At 43.3% G+C, this 13,053-nt stretch overlaps 1 protein-coding gene across 1 annotated transcript; it reads left to right on the top strand.

Moving 5' to 3' along the window:
• The first annotated feature begins 212 nt into the window (after positions 1-212).
• On the top strand, positions 213-12,147 carry lss (lanosterol synthase (2,3-oxidosqualene-lanosterol cyclase)). The gene is made up of 22 exons (XM_039015028.1): positions 213-344; positions 767-935; positions 3,358-3,496; positions 3,838-3,946; positions 4,150-4,271; positions 4,512-4,608; positions 4,815-4,950; positions 5,117-5,225; positions 5,317-5,435; positions 5,876-5,973; positions 6,069-6,096; positions 6,257-6,313; positions 6,514-6,585; positions 6,776-6,826; positions 7,050-7,199; positions 7,461-7,557; positions 7,706-7,811; positions 7,898-7,963; positions 8,245-8,325; positions 8,483-8,656; positions 10,171-10,249; positions 10,523-12,147. The coding sequence occupies exons 1-22, from the start codon at positions 328-330 to the stop codon at positions 10,658-10,660; spliced, it is 2,214 nt and encodes a 737-aa protein (XP_038870956.1). The 5' UTR covers positions 213-327; the 3' UTR covers positions 10,661-12,147.
• The last annotated feature ends 906 nt before the right edge of the window (positions 12,148-13,053 follow it).

The raw sequence follows: 13,053 nt of genomic DNA, 5'->3' as shown, positions 1-13,053 counted from the left end.
TCAAGAGTTTATGGTAACGCTCTCACATTCACGAAAGCAACATGTTCGAGCACTCATTAGAGCGCTACATTGAAACCCCGCCCATTTCTCCGCCTCTCTAAATTGTGATTGGACAGTCGTCTGTCTGCTCATATCTCTCCATGCAAAAACCTCCTCGGATGGTACTGCTTGGTATTATGGGAAGGGCAGTTCGCTGTGGCACAAGTTAGTGTTTATCCAACGGAAATATTTTGAAAAGAACTTCAATTCCCACAGTATCACAAATGGGGGCCGATCCTGTGGATCAGCTGAAGTTTGCGGAAGATTTAATTCATTCATAAGGTTTTAATGATGACCGAGGGAACGTAAGTACAGAACATGTTCAATTATGTGTATTACATATATGCTATAAAAGTAAACGTTTGTAGCAAGTTATAACTTGCTAATTGATTGGTAGCTGATTGCTTTGTGCTCTTTCACAAGATTAAACCATTAACTTGATCAGAAAGGACATGCATGCTCATTAGGAAAGGAACAGGATACATGTCAACGACTGTATCAATTTCAACAATGGCCATTAAGTACAATACTAATTGTGGTGCAGAATTACGCAAGCGCCACACCCACTGGGCACAGACTTCAATTCAACGTCTATTCCACGTTGGTTCAACGTAATGTAATTGAAATGACGTGGAAACAACGTCGATTCAACCAGTGTGTCCCCAGTGGATACGCGCGCCCATGAATTCCATACGCATACGCGCGCTGTCAATTCTTGCACCCTCAGATGCCTTCGTAGGAGGGGGGGACCGTACAAGACGGAGCCAGCGACAGACCTGACCCGCTGGAGGCTGAGTAACATAGAGGGCAGGCAGACATGGCGCTATGTAGAGGATCAAGACACATCAGACAGGGAGCAGACTATGCTTGAAGCCCATTCACTTGGTTTGGATACGGTACACATACTCATCAATGTTTATTTTTCACTAGCCATTGGGTATATCACCTGTATCTACTAAAGGAGAGGACTTACCTAGGCAACCTTCTCTCGATGCATTTCATATTATTCTGTACGGAAATCCGAGATACTAATTAGTATGAAGTTACTTTTATTCTGTACTTAAATCCGAGACACTATTTAGTATGATGTTACGTTTCATATGGTATGTATTCATTTGTGGATGTCCATCACTCATTTCATATGATATGTTACGAATTACAATTAGCATTATATGTCACGAGTTTGCTAAATATATAACAAGCTGCAAATCTGCCACACATATGATACTTTTGGTCATGTAGTGTATGTGGACACTTGCTCGTTGAACATCTCATTCCAAAATCATGGGCATTAATATGGAGTTGGTCCCCCCTTTGCTGCTATAACAGCTTCCACTTTTCTGGGAAGGCTTTCCACTAGATGTTGGAACATTGCTGCGGGGTCTTGCTTCCATTCAGCCACGAGCACTAGTGAGGTCAGGCAGTGATGTTGGACGATTAGGCCAGGTTTGCAGTCGGTGTTCCAATTAATCTCAAAGGTGTTTGATGGGCTTGAGGTCAGGGCTGTGCAGGCCAGTCAAGTTCTTCCACACCGATCTCAACAAACCATTTCTGTATGGACCTCGCTTTATGCACAGGGCCATTGTAATGCTGAAACAGAAAAGGGCCTTCCCCAAACTGTTGCCACAAAGTTGGAAGCGCAGAATCGTCTAGAAAGTCATTGTATGCTGTAGCGTTAAGATTTCCATTCACTGGAACTAAGGGGCCCAGCCCGAACGATGAAAAGCAGCCTCAGACCATTATTCCTCCTCCACCAAACTTTACAGTTAGCACTATGCATTCGGCAGATAGCGTTCTTCTGGCATCCGCCAAACCCAGAATCGTCCGTCGGACTTCCAGAAGGTGAAGCGTGATTCATCACTCCAGAGAACGCATTTCCACTGCTCCAGAGTCCAATGGCCGCGAGCTTTACGACATTCCAGACAACGCTTGGCATTGCTCATGGTGATCTTAGGATTCTGTGCGGCTGTTCGGCCATGGAAACCCATTTCATGAAGCTCCGGATGAAGAGTTATTGTGCTGACGTTGCTTCCAGAGGCAGTTTGGAACTCGGTAGGGAATGTTGCAACCGAGGACAGGCGATTTTTTTTTATTTTTTTTATTTTTTTTTATACACGTGCTTCAGCACTTGGCGGTCCCATTCTGTGAGCTTGTGTAGCCTACCACTTCACGTTTGAGCCGTTGTTGCTCCTAGATGTTTCCACTTCACAATAACAGCACTTACAGTTGACCAGGGCAGACACTTTCCGAACTGACTTGTTGGGAAGGTGGCATACTATGACGGTGCCACGTTGAAAGTCACTGAGATCTTCAGGAAGGCCATTCTACTGCCAATGTTTTTCTATGGAGATTGCATGGCTGTATGCTCAATTTTATACACCAGTCAGCAACGGGTGTGGCTGACTGGCCAAATGAGCCGAATCCACTCATTTGAAGGGGTGACCACATACTTTTGTATATATTGTGTATGTTACAAATTCTGGCTAGGTGGCTAACGTTAGCTAGGCTAGGGGTTAGGGTTAAGTTTAGGAGTTAGGTTTAGGTTAGGGAAAGGGTTAGGAGACATGCTAAGTAGTTGCAAAAGTTTTAAGTAGTTGAAAAATGAGGTCTACATCTCTTATGTAACCATATGAAACCTAACATTACATACTAATTTCAGTGTCTCGGATTTACTTTTACTATGTTACGTCTAGTCTATGAGAACAGACTGACCTAGGCTATTTGAAGCGTAAGCATTAGGCATGACAGGTAGCCTTAAGGCTAGAGCGTTAGGCCAATAACCGCAAGGTTGCTGGTTCGAATACTGGAGCCGACCAGGTGAAAAATCTGTCGCTGTGTCCTTGAGCAAGGCACATAACCCTAATTGCTTCAGGGGTGCTGTACAATTGTGACCCCACTCCATGTGGGTGTCTCAGGGGTAGTTGATTTGCAAAAAAAATGAAATAAATAACATTTCCATTGCATTTTTTGTATTGCCGACATGTCCCCTTAGTAGGCCGTCATTGTAAATAAGAATTTGTTCTTAATTGACTTAAATCAATATAAATCTATCAGGTAAAATATAAGCACCCCCCAAATTATTATAATATATTATTAGTTGAAGCCATAAACCGTATGGTTGAAACCCTTGCAAGAATAAGTGCATATTCTCTCATCCTAACCTCTTATATGTCTCATTGAAGTATAAATTCAATGATAGAATAGTTGGGCCCCACAAGAACAAAAGGTGGAACTAAATCTCTCCTCTAAAGAGCTTGTCATTAATGTTGTGACCTTTGACCCATGCTTTGTTGTGACAGTACCTATGCCCCTCTACAGAGTAAATTCATCCCTGGCTCTCCCTCAGCCCACACTGCAGTGGAGTCAGCCCGGAAGGGCATGGCATTCTACAGCCTGCTCCAGGCAGAAGATGGCCACTGGGCAGGAGACTACGGAGGACCCCTCTTTCTGCTACCAGGTACACACAATTAGATGCACTTTCAAAGGACGTACAGTATGCATCTCGTAAAATTAAATGTCTGCATAATGCCATCCAATATTAACTTCCATATTTACAGATAATGTATGTACACATAACAAGCACGGTCATTGAGTTTTATTGTGTCATGTCCATGGGAAAATAACAGTGCACGGGGTCGCACGTGGTGTGCATTATCGTGTACATGATGCCATGGTAGTTATAATGTTATACATGGGTTATGATAACAGTAAAAACACTCAAGTTAACGATGAGACTCACATCTGTACTTATAACATCTGAGGTGACATCAGTGGTCTTTCTGTCTGTGCTATCCTCAGGTCTCCTGATCACCTGTCACATAACCCAGATCCCTCTCCCTGAGGCCTGGAAGAAGGAGATGGTGAGATACCTGCGCTCTGTCCAGCTGGCTGATGGAGGCTGGGGCCTGTGAGTGTTCTCATCACTGCTCTCCTTCACTTCTACCCCAAAATACAGTGTGAAAATAAGAGGGATGCCCACGCACACTGTTTAGATATTCTCCAGTAGTTTAATTAGCAATGTTTCTACCACAGCTTATGAGGCTTGTGAGTATCAGCGCAATCAAAGCTTCAAAGATTTCTTATTGTTGTGTTTTGGTCATTTGTTGTCAGACACGTTGAAGACAAGTCCACAGTGTTTGGCACGGCCCTCAGCTACACCACCCTGAGGATTCTGGGAGTGGGACCGGATGACCCGGATATGGTTAGGGCCAGGAACAACCTGCACAGCAAAGGTCTTATTTAACTGTTGAATTTTTGGGGGGGTCAATTAATTGAGCTCTTTGTTGGTGTATGTTGGTGGAACCAAAGAAATATGCTGTTAGAAAAAAATGAAATGGAATGTTGGAGAGCATCACCTGTATATGTTTTAAACCTGAAATAAAAAGTGTCTAAATGCTTTTAACCTCAAATAAGAGGTGAAATTGTTACCATTATAGAGTCAGATCATGTCTGTGTGTCTGTCTGTTGTACAGGAGGCGCGGTTGGCATCCCCTCCTGGGGTAAATTCTGGTTGGCCATCCTCAATGTGTACAGCTGGGAAGGAATGAACACACTCCTCCCGGAGATGTGGTATGCTTGATGTCCTGATACGAATTTGATCAGAATTGTACATAGATTTTATTCACCTTTATACAGCACCTATGCATAAAAGTTGAAATTGGATAGACAACTCACGCTTGAATAGTTGTGAACTTTAACCTTGATTTGGGACATTGATTCCCTCAGCTATGTTTCAACTTGTCCTGTTCTTTGGTCCATGTTTGTCCTCTATTCAGGCTGTTCCCTACCTGGTTCCCTGCTCACCCATCCACTCTCTGGTGCCACTGTCGCCAGGTCTACCTCCCTATGAGCTACTGCTATGCTGTCAGGTTTGCTGCCAAGGAGGACCCCCTGGTGCTCAGCCTCAGACAGGTGCAGTAGTTACTTCACACCACCTGGGGGCGACATGTTGCTGTCATAGTGCTCCACTCACTCCGGCCAGAAGTTACACACGTAGGCACAGCCACAAGATCAGCTAGAATAAGATGGAGCTGCAATAGAGTGCATGGACTTAGTAGCATCCTTCTCTGTTCTATAGGAGCTGTATGTCCAGGACTATGCCACCATCAACTGGCCTGGTCAGCGGAACAATGTGGCGGCATGTGACATGTACACAACACACAGCACACTACTCACCGTGGCTTACAGTAAGCACTGCACATACTTTATTAATAGTTTGTGAGTGGTCATTTGTGACTACGTTATAACTGTAACCTTGAATTCTCTGTTCTTCTTCAGTGGTCATGAACGTGTATGAGGCCCACCACAGCAGCAGTCTACGAGGAAGAGCGGTCAAAGAGCTGTACGACCACATACAGGCTGACGACCGTTTCACCAAGTGCATCAGCATCGGCCCAGTAAGAAACTGAACTTTAATCAAAGTACTTTTTTTTTTTTTATGCCACTTGTGTTTTAGGATTATCAAGTATTTCCTTGCACTTCAGCTGGAATCCTTCTTTGTGAAACATTGGTTTGCAATATTATCACATCAAAGAAGTTACTGCGAACAATGAACACAGTTCTTTCCCCTCAGACATCATTGCACGCGCGGTAGAACAGAAGCATATGTACTGCATTTTTTCTTTACCTTGATATGCAACGCTTCCCCACCTCTGCTTCTTCAACGAAACAAAAACAACAACGGCCGTGGGGCGGATAACATTAGTGGCGCTGTTTCCCCTAGTGCGGATTCCATCTTTAATGCTGTTTTGGCCGTTTACACTATGGTTTAAGTTGATCCAGAATTGTGTGTCAGTTGTTGCGTGGTGGTGATTTAACACCTAGTTTCACTCCTCAGATCTCCAAAACGATCAACATGCTGGTGCGCTGGCACGTGGACGGACCCTCCTCCGCTGCCTTCCAGGAGCACGTGTCCAGGATCCCAGACTACCTCTGGTCAGTCACTTATTGAGTCAGTTGTATGTGACAATGCAGTAGGTTGTGAGCGTGTTTATTTACATGTTTGTTTTCCATTTCCTGGTTCGCGATAGGCTGGGATTGGATGGTATGAAAATGCAGGTATGTTGGGTATTGGCTAGCCATGATATACATAATGTCGTTAATCTTTTGCATTATGGGCCGGTTTCCTGACCCAAATTAAGAAGACAGAAAAGCACTAAAAAGCACTTTTAATGTCTGACCTGTTTTCCTGACATGCGGTCTGGTTGTGTTCCTATAGGGGACCAATGGATCACAGCTATGGGACACGGCTTTCGCAGCTCAGGCGTTCCTAGAGGTGAGATATTCATATTGATTTTACGCTACAAAGACTACAAAGAACCCATCTGACTTGTTCATCATGCTTTACGTTCTACGTGCATTACTCTCCATTCACGTGATGATTGATAACTGTAAAGATGTCAAAATTGAGAGGATGATGTGTTGTTGTTCACATTTCTAACGTTTTTGTGTTTTTTCTCAATTGGGGTCATTCAGGCAGGGGCTCAGGACAGCCCCAGGTTAGAAGAGTGTCTTAAACACGCCCACCAGTTCCTCACCATCACACAGGTGAGAGCGTCACAGGAAATGGGCACACAGGTCAGAGCCCACCAGTTCCTCACACAGGTCAGAGAGTTTAGTGTATTGGCTCGCTGCCAGACAAAACACCTTGAGGGAACACATTCCTCGGTTCCTAATACACCTGCTGCTTTTATCTGGATTTTTTTCCGATGTCTAACCAGTTTTCTCATTTCATCAGATACCAGACAACCCCCCAGAATACCAGAAATACTACAGACAGATGAACAAGGTGAACCATTACTACCAGTCAGAGGAAGTGTCTGCGTGTCCTGTATGGGTGTGTTTGTCCTGCAAGACCGTGTGCGTGTGTCCTACATGGTCGTGTGTGAGTGATTGTGTGTATTTGTCCTGCACATCCGTGTGTCCTGCATGGTTGTGTGCGTGCATTTGTGTGTGTGTGTCTATGCGCGCTTACATGCATGAATGTGTGTTTGTGTCTGTGTGTGTATCAGGGAGGGTTCCCCTTCAGCACGCGGGACTGTGGCTGGATCGTGGCCGACTGCACAGCAGAGGGCCTAAAGTCAGTGATGCTTCTGCAGGAACACTGTCCCTTCATCAGTCAGCACGTCCCCTCAGAGCGCCTGTGTGACTCCGTCAATGTGGTCAGTGGCAACACCAACTAACTTCTATCTACTGTACAACCAATCACAGTTTTTACCACAACTTGATATATCGTGTTGGGGGCTTTTCTCGATCTTTCATGTATTTTCCTCTCTACTATCTCCCCAACTTTCAACTTCTTTCAAGATGATGTCTCACGGTGCTGATAATAATGCAAACTCTCAGTTCATGTTTGATTCCATCATACGACAAAAAAGCAACATACAATACTGACACTTGCCCTGGTTGACTGTGTGTTGCAGTTGCTAAGCATGAGAAACAGAGATGGCGGTTTTGCCACTTATGAGACCAAGCGAGGAGGGAGACTGTTGGAGCTACTCAACCCCTCAGAGGTGTTTGGTGAGTTTTTCATCTCACCGACCCCCCCCCCCCCCCCCCCCCCCCCCCCCCTCCCTGTGTTGTATTTATGGATATAATACTTTTTTTAGGATATAAATACAAGTTTTGTACTCTCTCCCACCACCACCCCCCTCTCTCTTTCTTTCAGGTGACATCATGATAGACTACACCTATGTGGAGTGCACCTCAGCAGTCATGCAGGCTCTGAGACACTTCCAGCGCGTGTACCCTGAATACCGGACAGAGGAGATCAGGTACATGCTATACCTCTAGCCTGGAACCCTAACCCTCTCCAAGCTGCTGCCTAAAAGCATCACTTTTTCTACATGTTTTAACTCAGGTCCACTCTGAGAGAAGGATTGGAGTACTGCCGGAGGGTGCAGAGGCCTGATGGGTCATGGGAAGGGTAAGTAGCTTCCGGTCTCACTTACAGTGCATTCAGAAAGTTGCCATGTGATTTGAATGCCAGTGCCTGTGATTTGAATGTCATGTTGTTAATTCTTCTGTGTCATATGGACCATTTAGTTATGTGTCCTTCCTAGGGTTGCAAAATTCTGGTAACTTTCCCCAAAAAGTTTTCCAGAAATCCCGGGTTGGAAGCTTCACGGAATCAGGAGGGAATAAGCAGGAAATCCTACTGTACTTTTTCAACCCTAGTCCTTTCTTATTTTGGTGTGTGTTGCCTAGATCCTGGGGAGTGTGCTTCACCTATGGGGTCTGGTTCGGCTTGGAGGCCTTTGCCTGCATGGGTCACACCTACCATGATGGGTAAGGATCCTTAGTGCTGGAGGAAGACGTGTACGCACACACCACATTCAAAGGAAACACGAATGTCTGTGGAATCGTTTTTTCAAACCTTTAAAAATACATCTTTCCCTCTCTCTCACTCTGTCGTTGTCTGTTTCTGTCTTCTTTCTCTCTCCAGCGGTGGTGTGTGTAAGGAGGTGCAGAGTGCCTGTGACTTCCTGGTGGCCCACCAGATGGAGGATGGGGGCTGGGGTGAGGACTTTGAGTCCTGTGAGCAGCGTCGCTACGTACAGAGTGCTAACTCCCAGATCCACAATACCTGCTGGGCCCTGCTGGGTCTCATGGCTGCTAGGTAACAGTAACTATTTATGTAACTGCCTTGTAATGACTTATTTAACTAACGTAAACTCACTCACTTTTGTACATCGCCTTGGTCCGTACAATTGACCTTATTTTAGCGCCCCAAAAACGTAATACTTCCAGATCAACTGTAATGTCAATACCATTGTAAAGCACAATTTCTCCCCTTTCCAACAAAATCCATGCCGAGACCTCCAATCTGCCCGTCTCTGCATGATTCAAGAAGGCAATGAGCTCCGTCGGGTCTTTTTAAAAATGGCGGGTGGGGAAGCGAAACTAATGCGTGGTAGTGAGAAGGAGAGATGTCGTGTGGGGAAACTGCTTTTTTTCACTCGATCTGTCCAACTTATCACCTTATCGCCTCTAAAATTAAAATAAAACACTATAAAGAGTTTATATAATGTGTCATTACATACCTATTTGATGGTTTGTGTCGAATTTGAATCAGGTTTTTAGGGCGGTGCTAAAGTGATCGTCAGAAGTAAACAGCGGCTTTTGAGAGTCATGATCGCTTGCAGTGATGACGCAAAAAATGGCTACGTATCCCCCCTTACCCCCGTCACTGTCCATTTCTTGTTTTTAAATGATGAGAGAAGTGCTACACCTGGTGGAGAGAGATTGTAAGACAGAAATAGTTGCTTTATGCGTGCTGTACGTTACGACATGACACGTCACGATGTAACGGAGAGTCTGTTTTTTCAACTTTTCTCCAATACTATAGAGCCATTACCATGTCGATCAACACTTGAATAGAAATGTAGTTCACACCCCAGATTTTGAAGTCAACACAGTCGCTACATTCCCATTAGTTTTCTTTGCAGCCTCGTTTGAATGTCGCGGTTGCGCACATTTGTACGGAATGGGGTGTGTTTACGTTACCTTGTAACTACCTATGAGACTACCTTGTAACTACCTTTTATAACTACTGTTAGGTTCTAAATAACAGGGTAAAAACTGACGGACAACTATTAAAGCTCAAACCAAGTTTATTCAGCCAAAGGGTCGGACAGCAGAACAGACAAATACATGTTTCCACCAGCACAAGTGTATATATACCCCAATTTGTGTGAAGTATCCTCCTTCCCTCTAAACATGACATCTTTATTGCTAGGCAGGAAGTTAAGTTATGCGGGCAATAAACTGTTCCTTCTCCCTTAATGTGACCTGACCTGACCCCAACCCCCATTCCTCACTAAACCACCTCTCTTTACCCTTATCAGTGACTGCAACCATGTGATTGCCTTTCCTTTACTCAGTACATTCCAAGCACAATTGCCTCCACCATATACATTCCCCCTACAGATAAACTTCTTGTGTAGAAACCAGACTATGGCACTCGTCATTTCCATAGGATACCTGATAATTAACAATATTTCAAGTTTAAGAGTCAGAACCCATCACTGCCTTGTAACTACATGGTTTAAAACAATATGATATAAAGTGGGACCAATGAACCTCAGTATGTTCAAGTTGTAGACCCACAATCTCTTCTCTGCTCTGTGGCAGGTACCCAGATGCACAGGTGATTGAGAGAGGAATACAGCTGTTGGTTGACAAGCAGCTGCCCAATGGAGACTGGCCACAGGTGAGTCCCTGCCGCCTGTCACACTGTGTTCAGTGCTTAGCTCCACCCAAGGCTCAAGCATGAAGTTGTCAAATTGTTTAGCATAATCTGTTGTTGAACGTCTGGCCCTCTGGATGTCTGTCATTCTTTCATGTACTGTATTGCAGATTGTGTCAGTGTGTATTTTTGGAGCCCAAGAAGCAGTGTAGAGTATTCTTACTAGAGATACATACTGTGAAGAATAACCTGAAGCTTTATAGATGACCACAACTGTATTTTGGCCTATCTCCTCAGGAAAACATCTCGGGAGTGTTCAATAAGAGCTGTGCCATCAGCTACACTTCCTACAGGAACGTCTTCACCGTGTGGACGCTGGGACGCTTCTTTAACCTCTACCCCTCCAGCCCTCTGGCCGGGAAGGTGAAGCTGTGAGGTCAGCAAGGATTGGAACAGTGCCCTTTCTAATCTATACATAAAGAACGGTCGTGAACAGGGTTGGGGAGTAATGGATTACATGTAATCCGTTAAATGTAACTGATTCTAAAAGTATTTTTTACCTGTAATCCGTTACCAGCTAAAATATTGTAATCAGATTACAGATACTTTTGAAAAACTAGATGATTACTTCAAGGATTACTCTTTCTCAATAACATTCAAATAATCTTAAATGTATTCCGCTTAAGAGAGTCTGACCACAAGTCAGAAACCATTACACACCAAATGGGTTTAATGGAATGTGGGAAAAGAGCAGGAATAGGCTTTTGTAGACTACAGTCCAAGCCATGTCTTCCAATGGTGCGACTGCTGTCAGAATCAAAGATTATTCATCCAATTTGAATAAACGCTTGGAGGTAAGGACGACAGCAGTGTTGTAGCCTACGGGTGCTAGGATATCACTTATTATTGATATCTATATAGCTCATTGATGTGAATCACACTGCTGCTCAATCTAATTCGTGCTGATAAAAGAAAAATGCCCATAGGCCTAACGGACACATGCTCAAACGCACACACTTTTGATGGACTTAAACAGCTGCAAATTATTGAGATATTAAAGTGTCACCAACAAAAGCTTAAACAATAGGCCTATGGCAAATGCAGCATATGGAATTCATTTTTCACATGCAAATAGCACGTTTCCAAGTCCTATTTTTGAAGACCAAGGGTTATGAAATCAATTGGAAGGATTGGAAATCTGACAGACTTTGATTTTCAATGTGAAGATGTAGCCTACTCATTTTATTATCTATATTAAAGTAGAAAGCAATGGGTTAAAAGAAGCCTACATAACTATAAAGTAAAATGCAACATCCATTTATTGCCAGAACTTTGTAAACTCTAACATTGATTTATCCTGCAATAGATGTCATTCAATTGGTAATATTCATTTTTGTCTTCTTCTAATGCCTCTTAAGGGGAAAGTAATCTAAAAGTAACTTAAAGTTATCAGATTACGTTACTGAGTTTGGGTCATCCAAAAGTTAGTGATTACAATTTTGGACAGGTAACTAGCAACTGTAATAGATTTAATTTCTAAAGTAACCTCCCCAACCCTGGTCGTAAAAGTGAAGTTTTTCAAGTTTTCTACTGGGTGAGTCCTGAAAAGACCTCAAACTTGGGATCACCTTACCTTGCCTGCTATTTTAACATTCCTCTTGCCTTACATTTTGGTGGGACTGAACTCTTTAAAACAAACCTTTTAGCTGCTATGTGAGAAATGAGGGTGTCATTTTGGCATCTGTATTATGACATAAAAATCGTGCCCGTAAATCAATCTGTAAATAGTGCTGAAATAAAAATGTTTCCATGTTGCCTATTAATATCAACCTTAGTTTCTGAAAATGTATTGATGTAATTGATTTGTAATTCAATCTTATTTTTGAAATGCAGAATAAAGTCATTTTGTATGGTTTCACTAATTAACTATTTCTCTCTTGCAACATGATGTTTGAGTGGGAGAACAGTGTGAGTCAAACCTACCAACCAGTAGCCCGTGACCCGTCCTGCATCAATACACACACACACACACATACACGCTCTCTTTCACCGAATTTGCCAAATCAAAGTAATGGAATTTAAGGTGCAGTTTTGGGGAGTGTTTGTAAGATCCAGCTTTGTGTGTGTGTGTGTGTGTGATGGTGTAGGGTGCAGCTGTCTGGACAAAAAGCTATCTATGACACTGTCAATCATAGCAATAGTGAAGGGAGATCATATGATAACACACAGTAGAAGTGTTGCACAATAGACAATCCAAAGAAAGGTGTGCTTGATAGGTACATTTCTGTTTTCACCTCCCCATGCCACATCCAATTTGTTTTGTTCCTGAAGCATGACTGCCGATAAGAATGCTGGTACTCACCTCATTCAACCCCTTCTCCATCCACCAGACCTGGGATAATTTGTTTTAAACACGATTTGTGCAAAGTACCTTTTTTCGGGGGAACAAATTGTTACTTTGGATGTGAATACGGATCCCACAAAAAACTATTTAAATACAGATCTCAGAAAGGGACTACTTTTTCTAAACAATTTCAACACAGATCTCAGAAAGTAACTACTGTCGTGGAAATTCTAACCAAGTGAGAAAGACTTTGAGCTGGTCAGCAACTCCCTGTTCTTATTGTTAGGGATGCACCGATATGACATTTTTGGCCGATATCCGATATCCTTGCCAAAAAAACGGATACCGATATTAAACATTTTAGCGGCCTTTTAAGCATTCTAGTACAGTTAAATAGTTTAAACACACACACACACACTGACTGTTGGCATTTACGTATTTCCCCATTACCAGTAAAAACATCATCAAAACCTTCTTTCACTTA

This window comes from Salvelinus namaycush, chromosome 19 (genome assembly GCF_016432855.1).
Source record: "Salvelinus namaycush isolate Seneca chromosome 19, SaNama_1.0, whole genome shotgun sequence".
NCBI classification, from domain to species: Eukaryota; Metazoa; Chordata; class Actinopteri; order Salmoniformes; family Salmonidae; genus Salvelinus; species Salvelinus namaycush.
This window is presented reverse-complemented; position numbering and strand designations above follow the sequence as displayed.